The following is a 15447-nucleotide window of genomic DNA, read 5'->3' as shown; positions in this document are numbered from 1 at the left end:
CGGCGGAATGTGGCCATGGTGTCGGCTGATGACTGCATGATAGTTGATGAGGCTGGTTCCTCTTGCTCCTTGATCTCTGAATCTCAGTGTTGTGGCCTAGTGAGGCCTTGCCCTCTCCTGTAGGGGTTCCTAGGGGTTTTGCTGTGTTGCCAGGTCAGGCCTTAAGGGGCTGAGGGGGCTGAGGGAGGCTTAGGAGAGCCAGAGCAGAAGCGTCCAAGCCTCTCTGGGCCATGAGTGAGGCCATGCACAGAGTAGAGGCCTGTGCATCCTCATGGCCACCGAAGACTCTGGGTCCCAGAGGGTCCAATTCCTTACCGTGAGACCTCAGACTGGCCTCTTCCCTCTCTGTCCAGTACTAGAACCTGTGATGCTGTGATTCTTTTGTTGTTTTTTTTTTTTTTTTTGAGACTGGGTTTCGCTCTTGTTGCCCAGGCTAGAGTACGATGATGAGATATGGGCTCACTGCAACCTGCATCTCCCAGGTTCAAGTGATTCTCCTGCCTCAGCCTCCGGAGTAGCTGGGATTATAGACATGTGCCACTACACCTGGCTAATTTTGTATTTTTAGTAGAGATGGGGTTTCTCCATGTTGGTCAGGCTGGTCTCTAACTCCTGACCTCAGGTGATCCGCCCACCTCAGCCTCCCAAAGTGCTGGGATTACAGGCGTGAGCCACTGCGCCCCGCCAATGCTGTGGTTCTTAGCATGGTCTCCTGGCCTCTGGACACAGCTGCTGGTTTGGGTTGGGCCCTGAGGCAGTTTGAGGTGACTTTGAAGATCTGAGGGATGCTACTCAGGGCAGGCCTTGGGTTTGGCACCCTCCCTCAAGGGGTGCATTTCATAGATGAGGTCTAGGCTCCCGTTATCTTTCCCAGAGTCCACCGCTGTGAGTCAGAAGGGAAGAGAGGTCATTCAGGTGCCTTGGGAACAGCGGAGGGATGCCTGAAATGAAGAGGCCTCCGGGGAGACGGTGCCAAATGGCCCAGCTCCGCATGATCTGGGTCTTGTCCAGCACCTCCTGGCTCCTGCACAGAGCAGTACCTGGGGCCTGAGGGGCCAACGATGAACAGGTCTGGAGCCTCCTTTACATCAGGCCCGCCTTCCTCACCCGGTGCCTGAGTTTCCCTCTGCAGTGGAAAGGGCTCCACTGAGGGAGACACACCTTGCCCCAGAAAGCCTTTCCCATGTGTGGGCAGGACCTCAGGCTTCAGTTTCCCTAACACAGAGATCTCTGACTTGGCAGTAGCAAGCCAGAACCCGGTTGGTAGTGCTCCCCTTATGGGCACTGTGAACCCCTGGAAGCCGCTGGAGGCAGCCGAGTTCCAGAGACTGGCGGGAGGGAGGTGTGGAGTCCGCTGGTCTGTTCAGGCATCCGTTATAGGGCCATGCCACACACACGGGTGGGGGTGTTGCCGGTCCCTTTCAAGACCTCGAGTCCCTGCCTCCCAGTGCCGGACCGGGGCTGAGCCTCCTCGGAGGGAATGACTGGGGCCACAGAGCAACACCTGGAGGAAGGAAGAGACGCCAGGGGCGGGGCTCAGAGGGCCTTTGTCTGGCCGGGCCTCTGCCCCTCCCTCCCGTTGCCATGGTTTCTGTGTGTGCGGAGTCTGCAGGCTGGGGGCTTCCCAGGGACGGGCTGATGGGTGGGGCACCTTCCCCAGCCTCCCCTGGCTGTGGCTGCTTTTCTGAAACAAAACGCTCCCCGGTGTTTCCCAGCCCCCACCTCCTTCCATAGTGTCTCTGGCTGCCGGGCGCCCCCTGGTGGTGGCGGGACCTGGGTCCCTAGGACTGCGGGGGACGAGGGGGTGCGCGGGATCTGAGAACCACAGGCTGAGCTGGAGATGTGGCGCCTTCCTTGGATGACAGTAGGAGGTGGTGTCCGGGCTGCCTTTGTGGTGGGCTCAGGGCTACCCCCACCTGCCCCACCATGTCCCACTGGGATAGGCTGGGGAGTTGTGGCAGTGTGGGCGGGCCTGGTGCTGTGGGTTTGAGCTGGGCCGCTGCCCAAGTCTACCCTGTGGTCCCAACCGCTGCTGCTTCTGAGAATCTCTGCCCTCGGGCCTGCCACGTCAGCTGGCTGCTCTCCCTGGCCCCACGTGTTCCCACGGAGCCCACCAGTATGGGGGTTCTCTCCAGGGAGGTCTTCTGCCCGGCTTTCTGGGTGTGTGGAGCCAGGGAGCAATGTCAGCAGTGAGGCTCCTGGGCATGGAAGGAGGCCCCAGCTGTGTGGGAGTGCCCGGTTATACGGAAGGGAAGTGACGACACAGAGCGGAAAGCCAGCAGAGGAGCCAGTAGCTCTGACTCCTGTTCCAGGTTATGCTGAGTCCCAGCAGGGAACCACCAGAGCTCTGAATCAGCCTGTTAGCTGCTGTCCATTGCTCTTCATCTGCTCTTTATCTGAAAGCCTTCAGAAGCTCTCCTTCAAATGAGATGACCACAGCAGTCTTCTCTGCAAGTTGCAGGAAATAAGAGGTTTGGGGAAATCTGTACTCTTTCAAAAGGTAGAAAAATAGTGATAACTTTTACCTGCATGCTCACCATGTGCCCCACACTGTGAGAAGAGCTTTGCATTTAATCCTTACCCATCTCTCAGAAGGAGACAGTGTTGTCCCATTTCACAGATGAAGTGCCAGAGAAAGGGCAGGAAAGGAGCTGAAGCTCTTGGGGATCTCAGGAAGCATTAGAGTGGACATCCGGGCTGTGGCAAGTCTGGACCTCCTTCTGGGAGAGGATCTGAAAATGGGAGGTGGGCTGGCTGGCCATTTGAGGCTTGACAGCTCTGCCCAGAGGAAACTGAAGCCAGAAAGGACAGCAGCAAGTCCCAGCCTCCCAGCAGATCAAAGCCTATTAAGGAGTTAGAGGGTCCAAGATGAACAGATGCTGTGACTTGAATGCTGGGGCCTGGAATAAGCATCAAGCGACCAGACCTGTGGGCCTGTCTCTCCTGCTGCAGGGGCCCTGCTGGTCTTGTTCGCGCAGGTGGAGTGGTACTGTCTCCCTTCTCTCATCGGTTCCCTCCTCTGGGGCTCAGCACTCCCAAAGTGGAAGCAGATGTTCTAATGCAGAGCAGCTGCCACCACCCAGCACATCACTGCGATTACTGCCCACCTGCTGTGGGCCCAGCAGCTGCGTCACAGGGCAAAGGCTGCAGAGGTTTCTTCCTTGGTGGGAAGAGGTGTGACTCAGTGGGGATATCAAGGCCACCCCAGGAAACCTCTGCAGGCCTCTCTGGTCTTACCCAGCTGGGGATAGAGCACTTGGTGGAGCCCTCTGCGGGCAGGAGGGGCTGACTCATGCCACCTTCTATTGCCTCAGTTCGCCTACCCAGCATCTTTGCAGAAATCTGGACTCAGGCTGGACACGGTGGCTCACTCCTGTAATCCCAGCATTTTGGGAGGCCGAAGCAGGTGGATCACTTGAGGTCAGGAGTTCGAGACCAGCCCGGCCAACATGGTGAAACCCTGTCTCTACTAGAAATACAAAAATTAACCAGGCGTGGTGGCACATGCCTGTAGTCCCAGTTACTGGGGAAGCTGTGGCAGGAGAATCGCTTGAACCAGGAGCCAGAGGTTGAACTGGGAGGCAAAGGTTGCAGTGAGCCGAGATCATGCTATTGCACTCCAGCCTGGGCGACGGAACGAGACTCTTGTTTCAAAAAAAAAAAAAGAAAAACCTGGACTCAGCCACTCCTCTGAGAGGCAGGTGGGAGGGGAGCTGGATGCGTGCAAAACTCACAGATAATGAGTGGCGCGTTGTCAATAAAGCACAGCTGGCTGAGAAAAAAAAAAAAAACTCACAGATAAGCCTCATGCCATCTTATCTGGTAGGGGATATCCATCAGGTCCTGATGGAAAGAGGACCCAGCCAGAGATGTGGAGAGTGAGGCTACTGCCTCAGCTGCCAGAGCACTTAGCCTGTGGGCTGCCCAAGAGCTCTTCACCCCACCCATTCCATCCAGATGCCATACTCCACCCACCTCTGCTCCTGGCCCCCTTCTTTGCTGGAGCTGCTCCTGGGCTGTGCCCCTGCCTCTGTCCCGTTGTTCCCCCTGCTTCCTGCCTGACTGCCAGCACCACGCCCTTGTCCTGCCACTCACTACTTCCCGCCTGAGTCACAGCTGCTGGAAAGACAAAGAGACCAGCCTGAGTCTAGGGATAGAGGCTCCATGACCTTGATTTGCTTACCTGTCAAGTGGAGGTCTTTTTTCAGTGACCCCTGCTAGGGGTAGAGAATGTTCTCTTAACATTTAAGAGGCCTTAGGAGGGGAAACTGAAACTCGAGGGGGACAGGGAAGTGGGCCCTCCCAGGGCTGGGGCAGGGAGCAGATATCCTGGCTCCTAGCATGACTGGCTCTGTGCTGCCTACCTCATGTCTACCAGGTCTAGCTGCTGCTAGGAAAATCAGATGCAAAGCAAGTTTGTACCCTCATCACTGCCCCTCGGCAGGGTCACAAAGCGGCCCACATCACCTACTAAGAGTGGTCAAAGGGCCAGACTCCCTCTTCACTCCCAGTGGCCAGATAGGGAAACTAATGCCTCAAGTGGGCAGGAGTCCTGAAGTCACACAAGAGGGGGCAGCTTTCACCCTAGACCTCAGGTCCCCCATCCCCTGGGTAGCTTCCCTGCTGAGTCTCGGCTTGCCTCACTGGGGACTGCATGGAGACTCATGACTTGGCATCCTTGGTCTCTGCTCCTTCAGTTCCCCCTATCCTGGCTGTGACTGGCTCCTGGTTCTTCCTCCTGCTCTGGAGGAGCCAGTGGGGAGGATAGTCAGGTGGCTACTGCTGCCTTCCCTGCCCCAGTGGGTGCTTTGAGCCCCAGGGGGATGGGCCTTGGTGATGGGGCATCACTGTGAGGCTTTCCTGGGACCTTTCCCTGTGTCCTCATTGGCAGGTGGAGGAGTGTTAGTATGGAGATCCTGGCTGCCCCTCTGCCATGCACAGCCCAATGGGGAGGGAGTGGTGCTAGTATATACTCTGGTATACACCCCAGTGAAGATAGTGGGCCTGGCACCTGTAGTGCCCAGGGGCTAAAGCAATAGAGGGGATTGCTGCCCCAGCCTGCCCAGGGCCTGCACATTTGTATGTCCACAAGGTTGTGCAACCATCACTGCTCTCTAATTCCAGAATATAATCACCACCCTCAAAAAGAAATCTCGTACCCAACTAGCTGTCACTCCCCATCTCCCCACATCCCCTCCCCTCATCCTGGAAAGCAGGCCTGGGACAGTCAGAAGTTCAGTGATTGCAGACACCTGGTGGCATTTGTGAGGAGGGCTCAGGCCCTTCCCCTCAGGGTGGTCTCTGGCGTAGGGGGCTGAAGGTGGGCAGGGGCCTTGGCATGGCCTGCCACCATATCCCAATGCCTGCTGCTGCTTGTTGAGCACTGCACACATGGCCCAGAGTCTGCCTGGGGAGACAGGGAGTGAACCCAGTGCCAGGTGGACTGTGTGGCTCCGCTGCAGTACCAGGTACTCAGGACAGTTCTAGGAGGGACTGCATGGTGGACAGATGCGCTCCCTGCAGAGGGGACTCTAACCTGTGACCTCAGCCTCCCTGGACCTCAGTTCCTTCATTGGTTAGAGCGGGGTGAGAATGGAACCCACCTCCCAGGATTGCTGTGGAGGTGGCAGTTGGTGGGTGTCATTGATGTAGAACAGCATCCGGCACATGGTGGGCGCTGTTTTCATATAGCTTTGCTGTCAATATTGCCGATGTTATTGTTACTGCTTGTGTTTGTTTGTGTGTTAGCACCTTCATTCTTCTGAGGTAGTTTTGACCAGCCCCGAGGGATACTGGTGAGGTTGGCCCGAGTCCCCAAGTTTGACCTCTGCACAGACCGCAGTGCCCACCCAGCTAAGCTGTACAGAGGAACAGACGTGCCACAGTGATCAGAATTGAAACACTGTGAATGGGGCATGGGGCACATATTCCCAGCAAAGAGAACAGCATGAGCAGGGTGCTGGAGGTGGCTACAGGTAGTACCTGGCAGCTGCAGGTCTGACTGGCAGTGATGGAGCAGGAGCAGAGGGGTCTGGGAAGAACAGCAGGGCCCAGCTGGGGGCCATTCAACCTGGAGCTCAAGACAGCCAGCAGCAGGGGAGCAAGGTCAAGGTGAGGCCTTGCCTCCACTCCCTCTGGCCCCCAGCCAGGGAGTTGGGTGGCCCTCCTGGTCCTTCTTCACACAGACTCCCTGGGTAATACAGGCTCCTGGGCTGCACTCCTCAAGATCTGGCTGTTATCTGGGATGGGACCTGGGAGTTTGCTTTTTTTTTTTTTTTTTTTTTTAAGACCAAGTTTCGCTCTTGTTGCCGAGGCTAGAGTGCAATGGCATGATCTCAACTCACTGCAATCTCCACCTCCCAGGTTCAAGCGATTCTTCTGCCTCATCCTCCCGAGCCTCTGAGATTACAGGCACCCGCCACCATGCCCAGCTAGTTTTTGTTATTTTTAGTAGAGATGGGGTTTTTTTTTTTTTTTGAGACTGAGTCTGGCTCTGTCGCCCAGGCTGGAGTGCGGTGGCTGGATCTCAGCTCACTGCAAGCTCCGCCTCCCGGGTTCACGCCATTCTCCTGCCTCAGCCTCCCGAGTAGCTGGGACCACAGGCGCCCGCCACTTCGCCCGGCTAGTTTTTGTATTTTTTAGTAGAGACGGGGTTTCACCGTGTTAGCCAGGATGGTCTCGATCTCCTGACCTCGTGATCCGCCCGTCTCGGCCTCCCAAAGTGCTGGGATTACAGGCTTGAGCCACCGCGCCCGGCCGAGATGGGGTTTTGACATGTTGGCCAGGCTGGTTTCGAACTACTGACTTCAGGTGATCCACCTGCCTCGGCCTCCCAAAATGCTGGGATTACAGGCGTGAGCCACCGCGCCGGTGGAATCTGCTCTTTTAAACACCTCCCCAGGGCATTGTCCTGCAGGGTCTTAGCCACATTTTGAGAATGGCAGGGTGGACCTGGCATCATGGGTTCCCTCCACCCTCTTGCCCTTCTGAGTCCTGGCTACATTATCTTAGATCAATATTTTATTTTTCTGAGCCTCAATGTCCTTGTCTGTAGAATGGGAACAGAAACAATATCTTCTGTGACTAACACGAGAGAATGCAGCAAATCTCAGTACCAGCTAAGGAGAAATATGGGCCAGGGGTGTACCAGGCCAGGGGTGTACCAGGCCAGGGAAAAGCTTGAGTCAGTATGGGCGGGTGTGGGTGTGGGTGTGTGAAATACATCGCAGGTCTCCCAGATTCATGAGTCAGTACGTTTCTGTGTTAAACTGTAGGTCTCCCAGATTCTAGCCTTCTAGCCTCCATCTGCTCAGGGCAGACCTGGGTGCCGTGAGCAGAGGACGGGGCATTGGGCCACGTCCGGAAAGCTGAAGTGTGACGCTGTGCTCCTGCTTAGGGCCCTGATTGCTAAGGCTCAGAGTATGGGGAGAAGAAGGGCTGCTACTCTGTTGGATGGAGTATGCAGGGCATCTTCCTGCCAGCTCTGCCCAGGGTACCATATTGGCATGCACCAGCTGCACAGGTTGGTGAGCCTATGTATGTGAGAACAGGTTGACTCCTTCAGGTCTGGCCAAGTCTCCAGCCAAGACCCCTGAACTCAACCAGGACAATGGGGAGCCATGGTGGGCAGCAGAGCTTGTGGGAGGCAAAGGCCTGCAGAGAGTCTGCCTTGGGGCACAGGTGCTCTAGGTTACCTTGACCACTGTGGCCCTGCCAGCTGCATTCCTGGTAGCTCTGCTGCCCACCAGGCCCAGCTGCCTCCATCTCACGGTGCAGCTGGTAGGATGGTTAGTTCTGCCTCCTGGGCTACAGGTGTCTGGGCATTTGTTCTGTGCCTGTGGAGCCCCTCTGGGCCTGCCCCCTGACCACCTGTGCCCTCTGTTCCAGGTGCTGGGGAGTCAGGGAAGAGCACCATCGTCAAGCAGATGAAGTAAGTGCTGTATCCCAGAGGCAGTGCCCAAACTCCAACTTCCCCTCTTCATTCTCTGGGCCTGTACTGCCCCCGACTACAGGCCCAGCCAGTCTTAGCCAGGCCCAGAACCTTCTCAGAGGCAGTCACTTACCCTCAGGTCCCAGTGGGTCAGGGGCAGTTTTTTCTTCTCTGAAGCAGGTCCCAGCAGCCCCAGGCAGCTGTGGGAACTCCCAGTGCCCTGGGGACACTAACCTTCCTGGTCCCTGGCTATCAGGATCATCCACGAGGATGGCTACTCCGAGGAGGAATGCCGGCAGTACCGGGCGGTTGTTTACAGCAACACCATCCAGTCCATCATGGCCATTGTCAAAGCCATGGGCAACCTGCAGATCGACTTTGCCGACCCCTCCAGAGCGGTATGTGCCCTCCGCCCCACCCTCTCCCACCTCCCAAAAGGTTTCAGGGTGGCTGGGTGTGGTGGCTTATGCCTGTAATCCCAGCACTTTGGGAGGCTGAGGCAGGTGGGTCACCTGAGGTCAGGAGTTCAAGACCAGCCTGGCCAACATGGTGAAACCCCATCTCTACCGAAAATACAAAAATTAGCCGAGCATGGTGGCACATGCCTGTAGTCCCAGCTACTTGGGAGGCTGAAGCAGGAGAATCGCTTGAACCCAGAAAGTGGAGGATGCAGTGAGCCAAGACTGCCCCACTGCATTCTAGACTTGGTGACACAGCTAGACTCCATTGCAGAAAAAAGAAAAAAAAAAGGTTTTAGGGCAAGTCTCATCCTAGGGAATCCAAGAATACCCTAGCCTGGGCCCCATTCCAGAGGTTTCCCTGCCTCTGGCAGGGTGGGGGTACATTCCTTCAACTGCCTGACCACCCGCCGCTGTGCCCAGGACGACGCCAGGCAGCTATTTGCACTGTCCTGCACCGCCGAGGAGCAAGGCGTGCTCCCCGATGACCTGTCCGGCGTCATCCGGAGGCTCTGGGCTGACCATGGTGTGCAGGCCTGCTTTGGCCGCTCAAGGGAATACCAGCTCAACGACTCAGCCGCCTAGTGAGTGCTCTGAGGGGCTGGGCTGGGCAGGGCAGGGGCTGGGGGAGGACTAAAGGCTGGACTGGAGGGCCTGAGAACCCCCAGAAGGACACTGCTGGTCTTTGCTCATGAAACCGAAGACCATTAACCAAGGCCTTGGTGTTTTTTGGTTTGGGGGGTAGGTGGGTGACACGTTATTGAACGACCAGGAGGAATGACAGGCAGGTGGCTTATACAGTACATCTCTTCCAGTTGAGTCTGATCTGTCTTGACATACAGTCTTCTAAAGAACATTTGCAGCCGGGCGCGGTGGCTCACACCTGTAATCCCAGCACTTTGGGAGGCCGAGGTGGGCGGATCATGAGGTCAGGAGATCGAGACCATCCTGGCTAACACGGTGAAACCCCGTCTCTACTAAAAGTACAAAAAATTAGCTGGGCGTGGTTGCGGGCGCCTGTAGTTCCAGCTACTTGGGAGGCTGAGGCAGGAGAATGGCGTGAACCCAGGAGGCGGAGCTTGCAGTGAGCGGAGATCGTGCCACTGCACTCCAATCTAGGCAACAGAGTGAGATTCCGTCTCAAAAAAACAAAAAGAAGGCCGGGCGCGGTGGCTCATGCCTGTAATCCCAGGACTTTGGGAGGCCAGGGCGGGTGGATCACGAGGTCAGGAGATCGAGACCATCCTGGCAAACACGGTGAAACCCCGTCTCTACTAAAAATACAAGAAAAAAAAAATTAGCAGGGCATGGTGGTGGACGCCTGTAGTCCCAGCTTCTCGGGAGGCTGAGGCAGGAGAATGGCGTGAACCCAGGAGGCGGAGCTTGCAGTGAGCCAAGATAGTGCCACTGCACTCCAACCTGGGTGACAGAGCGAGACTCCATCTCAAAAAAAAAAAAAAAAAAAAATTTGCTGCCACCTGTTCTGTGCCAGGCCCTGTGCAAGGCTTCAAGGACACAGTGATGAGTGGAGCAAAGTCCCCATGCAGTGACAATTTAGGATGTTGGTGAAAAGGTTGAGGTGGGGTTGACCCAGAGGCAGGATTGCTGAGCTCTGAAGGAGAGTCAACCAGGGGAGGAGTGGATGAGGGGATTCCAGGCAGGGGCATAGCATGTGCAGCATCCTCGGGGTGGTGGAGAGCTGGCTGTGCTTGAACATAGGCTGTGGAGGCTGGCTGGCGGGGGCCACAGGGGAAGAAGTTATCTGGGAGGTGACAGGTGTGTGTGTAGGTCGGAGCCCCTGGACCTCACCTCTGACCCTCGCTGGCTCTGGGCTGAACCCAGGACTCAGCTGAGGAATTACAAGGGGTCCCAGGAATCCCAGAGGCATGACAGGTCTGCACCCTTTCCACAGTTCTGAACTCCTTCCCTGTGGTATCTGTCATGTACTCGGACTGGTGGAGGGTGCTGAGGAACCCACGGGGAATAGGACAGACAGGCTGATAGCCATTGAGGATGGCTGCAGGGGACATCCACAGGCTTTGGATGGTGTCACCAGATAGGCTGCTGTCCCTGTTCTCTAGTCTTCCCCGATCTCTGCTTAAGCCAATCCCCTCTGTCTGGAACACCCTTTTGCTCCTATTGTTCATCCAATCCTGAGCCCACCCAGAGGGTGGATTTCAGCAAGGGTAGGTGGGAGGAGGAGGGTCCTGAGCCCTGTCCCAGCCACATGAACAGCCTCCTCCTACCCTCCTTACATGGCCTGAATGCTATTGTGAATACGTACCCCCTACAGGAGCTATGCAGTCACAGTTAAATGCTATGGGGGCCCCAGGCCTCACCACTGCCCCTCCCTGAGATCTCTGGCCCAGCCACCAGCGAGCTTGGCGCTCAGAGCAGCAGGGACCTTGGTGCCCGTGATACTCAAAGGGAGCAGGGATAGAGCCAGCTCCAGGCCACCTCCCGCTTCTCCATCATTCTCTTTCTTCATTCTCCAGACATTAGGCACCCACTGTGTGCCCAGCACAGTTTTGGGAGTGAACACAGGCTCTGCTCTCCCGGGCAGGTTTATGCCTTGACAGTTCCCCCCAGGGATGAGTTGCGGATTGGAACACCACAGGAAGCAGGGCTCCTCCAGCCCCTCATCACAGCAACCCTCCAAGATTGCAGTGAGGCAGGGGGTCCCTGGGGTGAACCCACCTGTTGGGGAAAAGGGAGAGGCTGGTGTGGAATGCACCATGGTGCCTCCACACTGAGGGCTCTGTCAGTAGGGGGCGGTGCGTGGTATGTGGGTCACAGCACATGCGTCATGGTTCCCCATGGCCCTTCCTGTTTTTCTGTTTTGTCCCTGCTACTCTGAGATCATTTCCCTCTGGCCTGGTTTGGCCTGGTTGCTGGTGGGAGCCAAGGGCCGGCCCCAGCAGCCTTGCCCCAGGAATGAGAAGTCGGCTCTGGGCAGCAGCCTGGAGGCCTCAGACCAGCCTCCAGGGCATGGCAGGGATATTGAGGCAGGCAGCAGAGGTAGGACCCTGCAGGGGTAGCCTTGATACTAATTAAGGGAACCTGGTAATGAGGAGCCCCTGGGACCCTGGCCAAGCAGGTGTCTGTGCCCTCCCCCTGAGGAGCCCAGATTTCATTGGGTACTGGGCAAAGAGTCCACTGGGCCTGGCAGGCCCTAACCTGTCCAGCACCACATCGAGGGACCGCACCAGGCTGCTCTGCGGCTAGTGCCGTAATTGCGCCCATTAGCATCCTGAATCCTTCACTGAAGGACTAATTTGCCTCCTCCCACCCTCTTTGCCTATAGCCCCAACATCCTGGATCCTGTCCGAGGCAGGCCTGGCTCAGACCCTGAGTACTAGATCTTCACTGGCTAGCTGTCCACAGAGCTGCACCTCCTCCCATTCCCATTCTACAGGTGGGAGGCCGGGGGCTCTGAGTTCAGGTTTCTTCATTTGAGCAATGAGGTAATGCAGGCAGGGGTTAAAGAAGCAAGGGCTGTGCCTAGGCTGGGCACGGTGGCTCACGCCTATAATCCCAGCACTTTGGGAGGCCGAGGTGGGTGGATCACCTGAGGTGGAGAGATCAAGACCATTCTGGTCAACGTGGTGAAACCCCATCTCCACTAAAAATACAAAAATTAGCTGGGCTTGGTGGCTCGCGCCTGTAGTCCCAGCTACTCAGGAGGCTGAGGCAGGAGAATCGCTTGAACCTGGAAGGCGGAGGTTGCAGTGAGCCAAGGTCAGGTCACTGTACTCCAGCCTGGCAACAAAGTGACACTCTGTCTCAAAAAAACAAAAAAAAAAAAAGAAAGAAAAAGGGAAAAAAGCAAGGGCTATGCCTGAGAAATGGCATGGGAGGAAAGGGGCCTCTTCCAGCTGGCCCAGGGTCCAGGTAAGGTGGCCCCATATTGGCCCCCACTGACCCTCCCACCCCCCACCCCCAGCTACCTGAACGACCTGGAGCGCATTGCACAGAGTGACTACATCCCCACGCAGCAAGATGTGTTACGGACCCGCGTAAAGACCACGGGGATCGTGGAGACACACTTCACCTTCAAGGACCTACACTTCAAGTGAGCGAGCATATAAACAGATGGGAGGGGCAGGACCTGCCAGCCTTTGGGGTAGCAGAGGCAGGGGCTGGTTCAGGATCCCCCAGCCCCACTGAGGTTTTGCAAGGCTCACATGTTCTGGGCCAGCACATCCTCACCACCTGGTGAACCAGCAGTCAGGATCCATGCCACCTCTGCCAACTGCTCACAGCCTCTGCTGCTCCTGCCTGATGTGGCTGCAGCCTGTCTGCTCTCCAAGCCCCAGGCCCAGAACCAGGGGTGAGGTGGGCAAGTGTGGATGATTCCAGATGTCAGCCAACCTGGAAAATGGGGCAGAAAGCCTCCCCCAGCGCTCCCTTCCTGGAGCTAAAGTGATCCTATATCTGCAGGATGTTTGATGTGGGTGGTCAGCGGTCTGAGCGGAAGAAGTGGATCCACTGCTTTGAGGGCGTCACAGCCATCATCTTCTGCGTAGCCTTGAGCGCCTACGACTTGGTGCTAGCTGAGGACGAGGAGATGGTGAGAGGCTGAGAGAATGCTGCGGGTGGAGGCAGCGGGCTTGGGGAGTGGTGGCTAGTGTTGACCTCGATATTCTGCCCCTAGAACCGCATGCATGAGAGCATGAAGCTATTCGACAGCATCTGCAACAACAAGTGGTTCACAGACACGTCCATCATCCTCTTCCTCAACAAGAAGGACCTGTTCGAGGAGAAGATCACACACAGTCCCCTGACCATCTGCTTCCCTGAGTACACAGGTGTGGGGACTGTGGGGACAGGGCCTCCAGAGAGTTGCTGCTTGTCCCCAGTAGCCCCTGGTGACCAGGTGGCCCTCAGGCGCCCCCCACTGGACAGAAGTGTAGCCTTGGAACATTTGCAGGGGCTGGTGCCTCACTTAGGCTTGTATAGTTATGTGTCCACATGTGGAGCCCTTAACACACTCAAGCATGTACCCCTGAACATGTGCACCTGGGCATCCTCCTTCACACAGTAGGGTACCCCTTTGCACATCTGGCATATATGGGCAGCCACACACATTGTCATATTGTGCACATGTGTGCACAGGTTGTATGCCTGGCCATCCACACGCACAGACCCTTGCTGCACATGTAGGATGGGGCTTGCCTGCCGCATATGCAGCACAAGTCTTCACCATTTTCTCTTCCCCAGGGGCCAACAAGTATGATGAGGCAGCCAGCTACATCCAGAGTAAGTTTGAGGACCTGAATAAGCGCAAAGACACCAAGGAGATCTACACGCACTTCACGTGCGCCACCGACACCAAGAACGTGCAGTTCGTGTTTGACGCCGTCACCGACGTCATCATCAAGAACAACCTGAAGGACTGCGGCCTCTTCTGAGGGGCAGCGGGGCCTGGCGGGATGGTGAGCCAGAGGGGCTGTGGCAGGGAGCTGGGGAAGAACTAAGCAGGCCTGGAGCCCCAGCAGGGGGTTCTGGGGGTGGGTAGCGGCTTGAACCTGGAGGGGGAGGGGCAATAGGTGACCAGGGGACAAGGGAGGAGGAGGCACAGGGTGTGAATCAGGAGGTCAAGTGAGTGGGGTGCAGGGCATGGAGGAGGTCATACAAGCAGGCCTGGCCCAGTGGTCCAGACAGAAGGGCCTGGCCTTGCCCTGGGACAGAACCAGAGGCCATTCTGATGTTCCCTGGAGAAATCTCACCTCCTCACCCACCAGGCCATTGGCCCAGCCTGGGCCAGCGGAGCCCAGCCCTCCTGCCCACTACCACCAGCTCTGTGCACACCTCCAGCTCTTGCCCTCCAACCTGTCTGAGCTTCCTGGGCTTAGGCTGGCCCCACTGGCCCTGGTAGAGGTGGGGATGACTCTCCCAGTGCCACAGACTCCCCTCCCCCATGTAACCCAGCAACAGAAACTGGCTCCTGGGCGGCAACTGTGTCCCTGGTAACAAATGGGTAGGAAAAATGGAGAAGGGTCATTGTCTAGGGAGGTGGGAGAGAGGCGCGGCCTGGCTGCTTCCCGATCCATGCTCTGCTTTCCCCCCACCTCCAGGGCCACCGCCAACTCTGTACCCCCCAACCCTTGAAGAAGATGGGGGCAAGAAGACCACGCTCCCCGCCTGTTCCCCGGCCGCTTTTCTCCTCTTTCCTCTCTGTTCTCAGCTCCCCCTGTCCCTCAGCTCCAGATGTAGGGGAGGGGTTGCCACGGGCCTCCCTGTTTGAAGCCTGCCCTTTTCTGAGGTGCTGGTAATGGCCATGGTACCCCCTTTCTGGGCATCTGTTCTGGTTTTTAACCATTGTCTTGTTCTGTGATGGGGGGAGGGGGGCACATGCTGAGTCTCCCAAGGCTATGTCCGGAGGGGCGCCTGCTTCTCCAGCCTGGACCCCCAGCTTTGCCCAACACCAGCCCCTGCCCCAGCCCAAGTCCAAATGTTTACAGGGAGCCTCCTGCCCAGTCCCCTACCCCCCAGCCGCTCGGAGGCCCCAAAGGAAAAAGCACAAGAAGCGTGAGACACCACCATTCCTGGAGACCACAGTCCACCTACTCATTCTCGTAGCTTTTTAAAAAAAATATGAAAGTAAAGGAAAAAAAAAAAAAAGAAAACTGCAAATCTAGAAAACTTTTTAGAGAAAAACTATTTAAGACTGTCAGATCCTGACCAGCAACCCCTCCAGCCCCCCTTTCAAGTGACTCCGTGCCTTGAGTGTGTCTGCGTGTTTACACCCATCCCTCTGCTGGCCGCCCCTGTGCGAGCCGCAACCCTGCCCTGCCCTCCACAGAATTGGGTTCCGAGGGCTGTTCCAGACAACTGCCAACATCACTGAGGGCCCTGCCCCAGCGGCCCTGGGCCCAGGCTCCATTAACCTAAAATGTAGCTCCCTAGCGCTAACCTAGGAACCGCCGCTGCCTGCTGGGGGGCCACACCCCTCATTCCCTTGTCCCAGGCCCGGGGCCTTCAGCGTTGAACACTTCCTTGCTTTTTTCACATGTTTTACGGAATTGTTCACCTGGTTTGAAATAATAAAATGTAGAA

At 56.8% G+C, this 15447-nt stretch overlaps 1 protein-coding gene across 4 annotated transcripts in view; it reads left to right on the top strand.

The window, feature by feature from the left end:
• Positions 1-15447, top strand: part of GNAI2 (G protein subunit alpha i2) — a 29413-nt gene extending 13966 nt beyond the window's left edge. For 2 of the 4 annotated variants that reach the window (XM_025376705.1, XM_025376703.1), the window contains exons 2-9: positions 7888-7930; positions 8187-8328; positions 8812-8972; positions 12332-12460; positions 12829-12958; positions 13043-13196; positions 13609-13823; positions 14466-15447. In XM_025376705.1, coding sequence (XP_025232490.1) covers positions 7926-7930; positions 8187-8328; positions 8812-8972; positions 12332-12460; positions 12829-12958; positions 13043-13196; positions 13609-13799 — 912 coding nt within the window. In that variant the 5' untranslated portion in view covers positions 7888-7925 and the 3' untranslated portion in view covers positions 13800-13823; positions 14466-15447. Of the gene's footprint in view, positions 1-2289; positions 2472-7887; positions 7931-8186; positions 8329-8811; positions 8973-12331; positions 12461-12828; positions 12959-13042; positions 13197-13608; positions 13824-14465 lie in introns of those variants that run through there. The other 2 variants (XM_025376704.1, XM_025376706.1) reach the window with 2 other exon arrangements.

Source organism: Theropithecus gelada, chromosome 2 (genome assembly GCF_003255815.1).
Source record: "Theropithecus gelada isolate Dixy chromosome 2, Tgel_1.0, whole genome shotgun sequence".
Lineage (NCBI taxonomy): Eukaryota > Metazoa > Chordata > Mammalia > Primates > Cercopithecidae > Theropithecus > Theropithecus gelada.
This window is presented reverse-complemented; position numbering and strand designations above follow the sequence as displayed.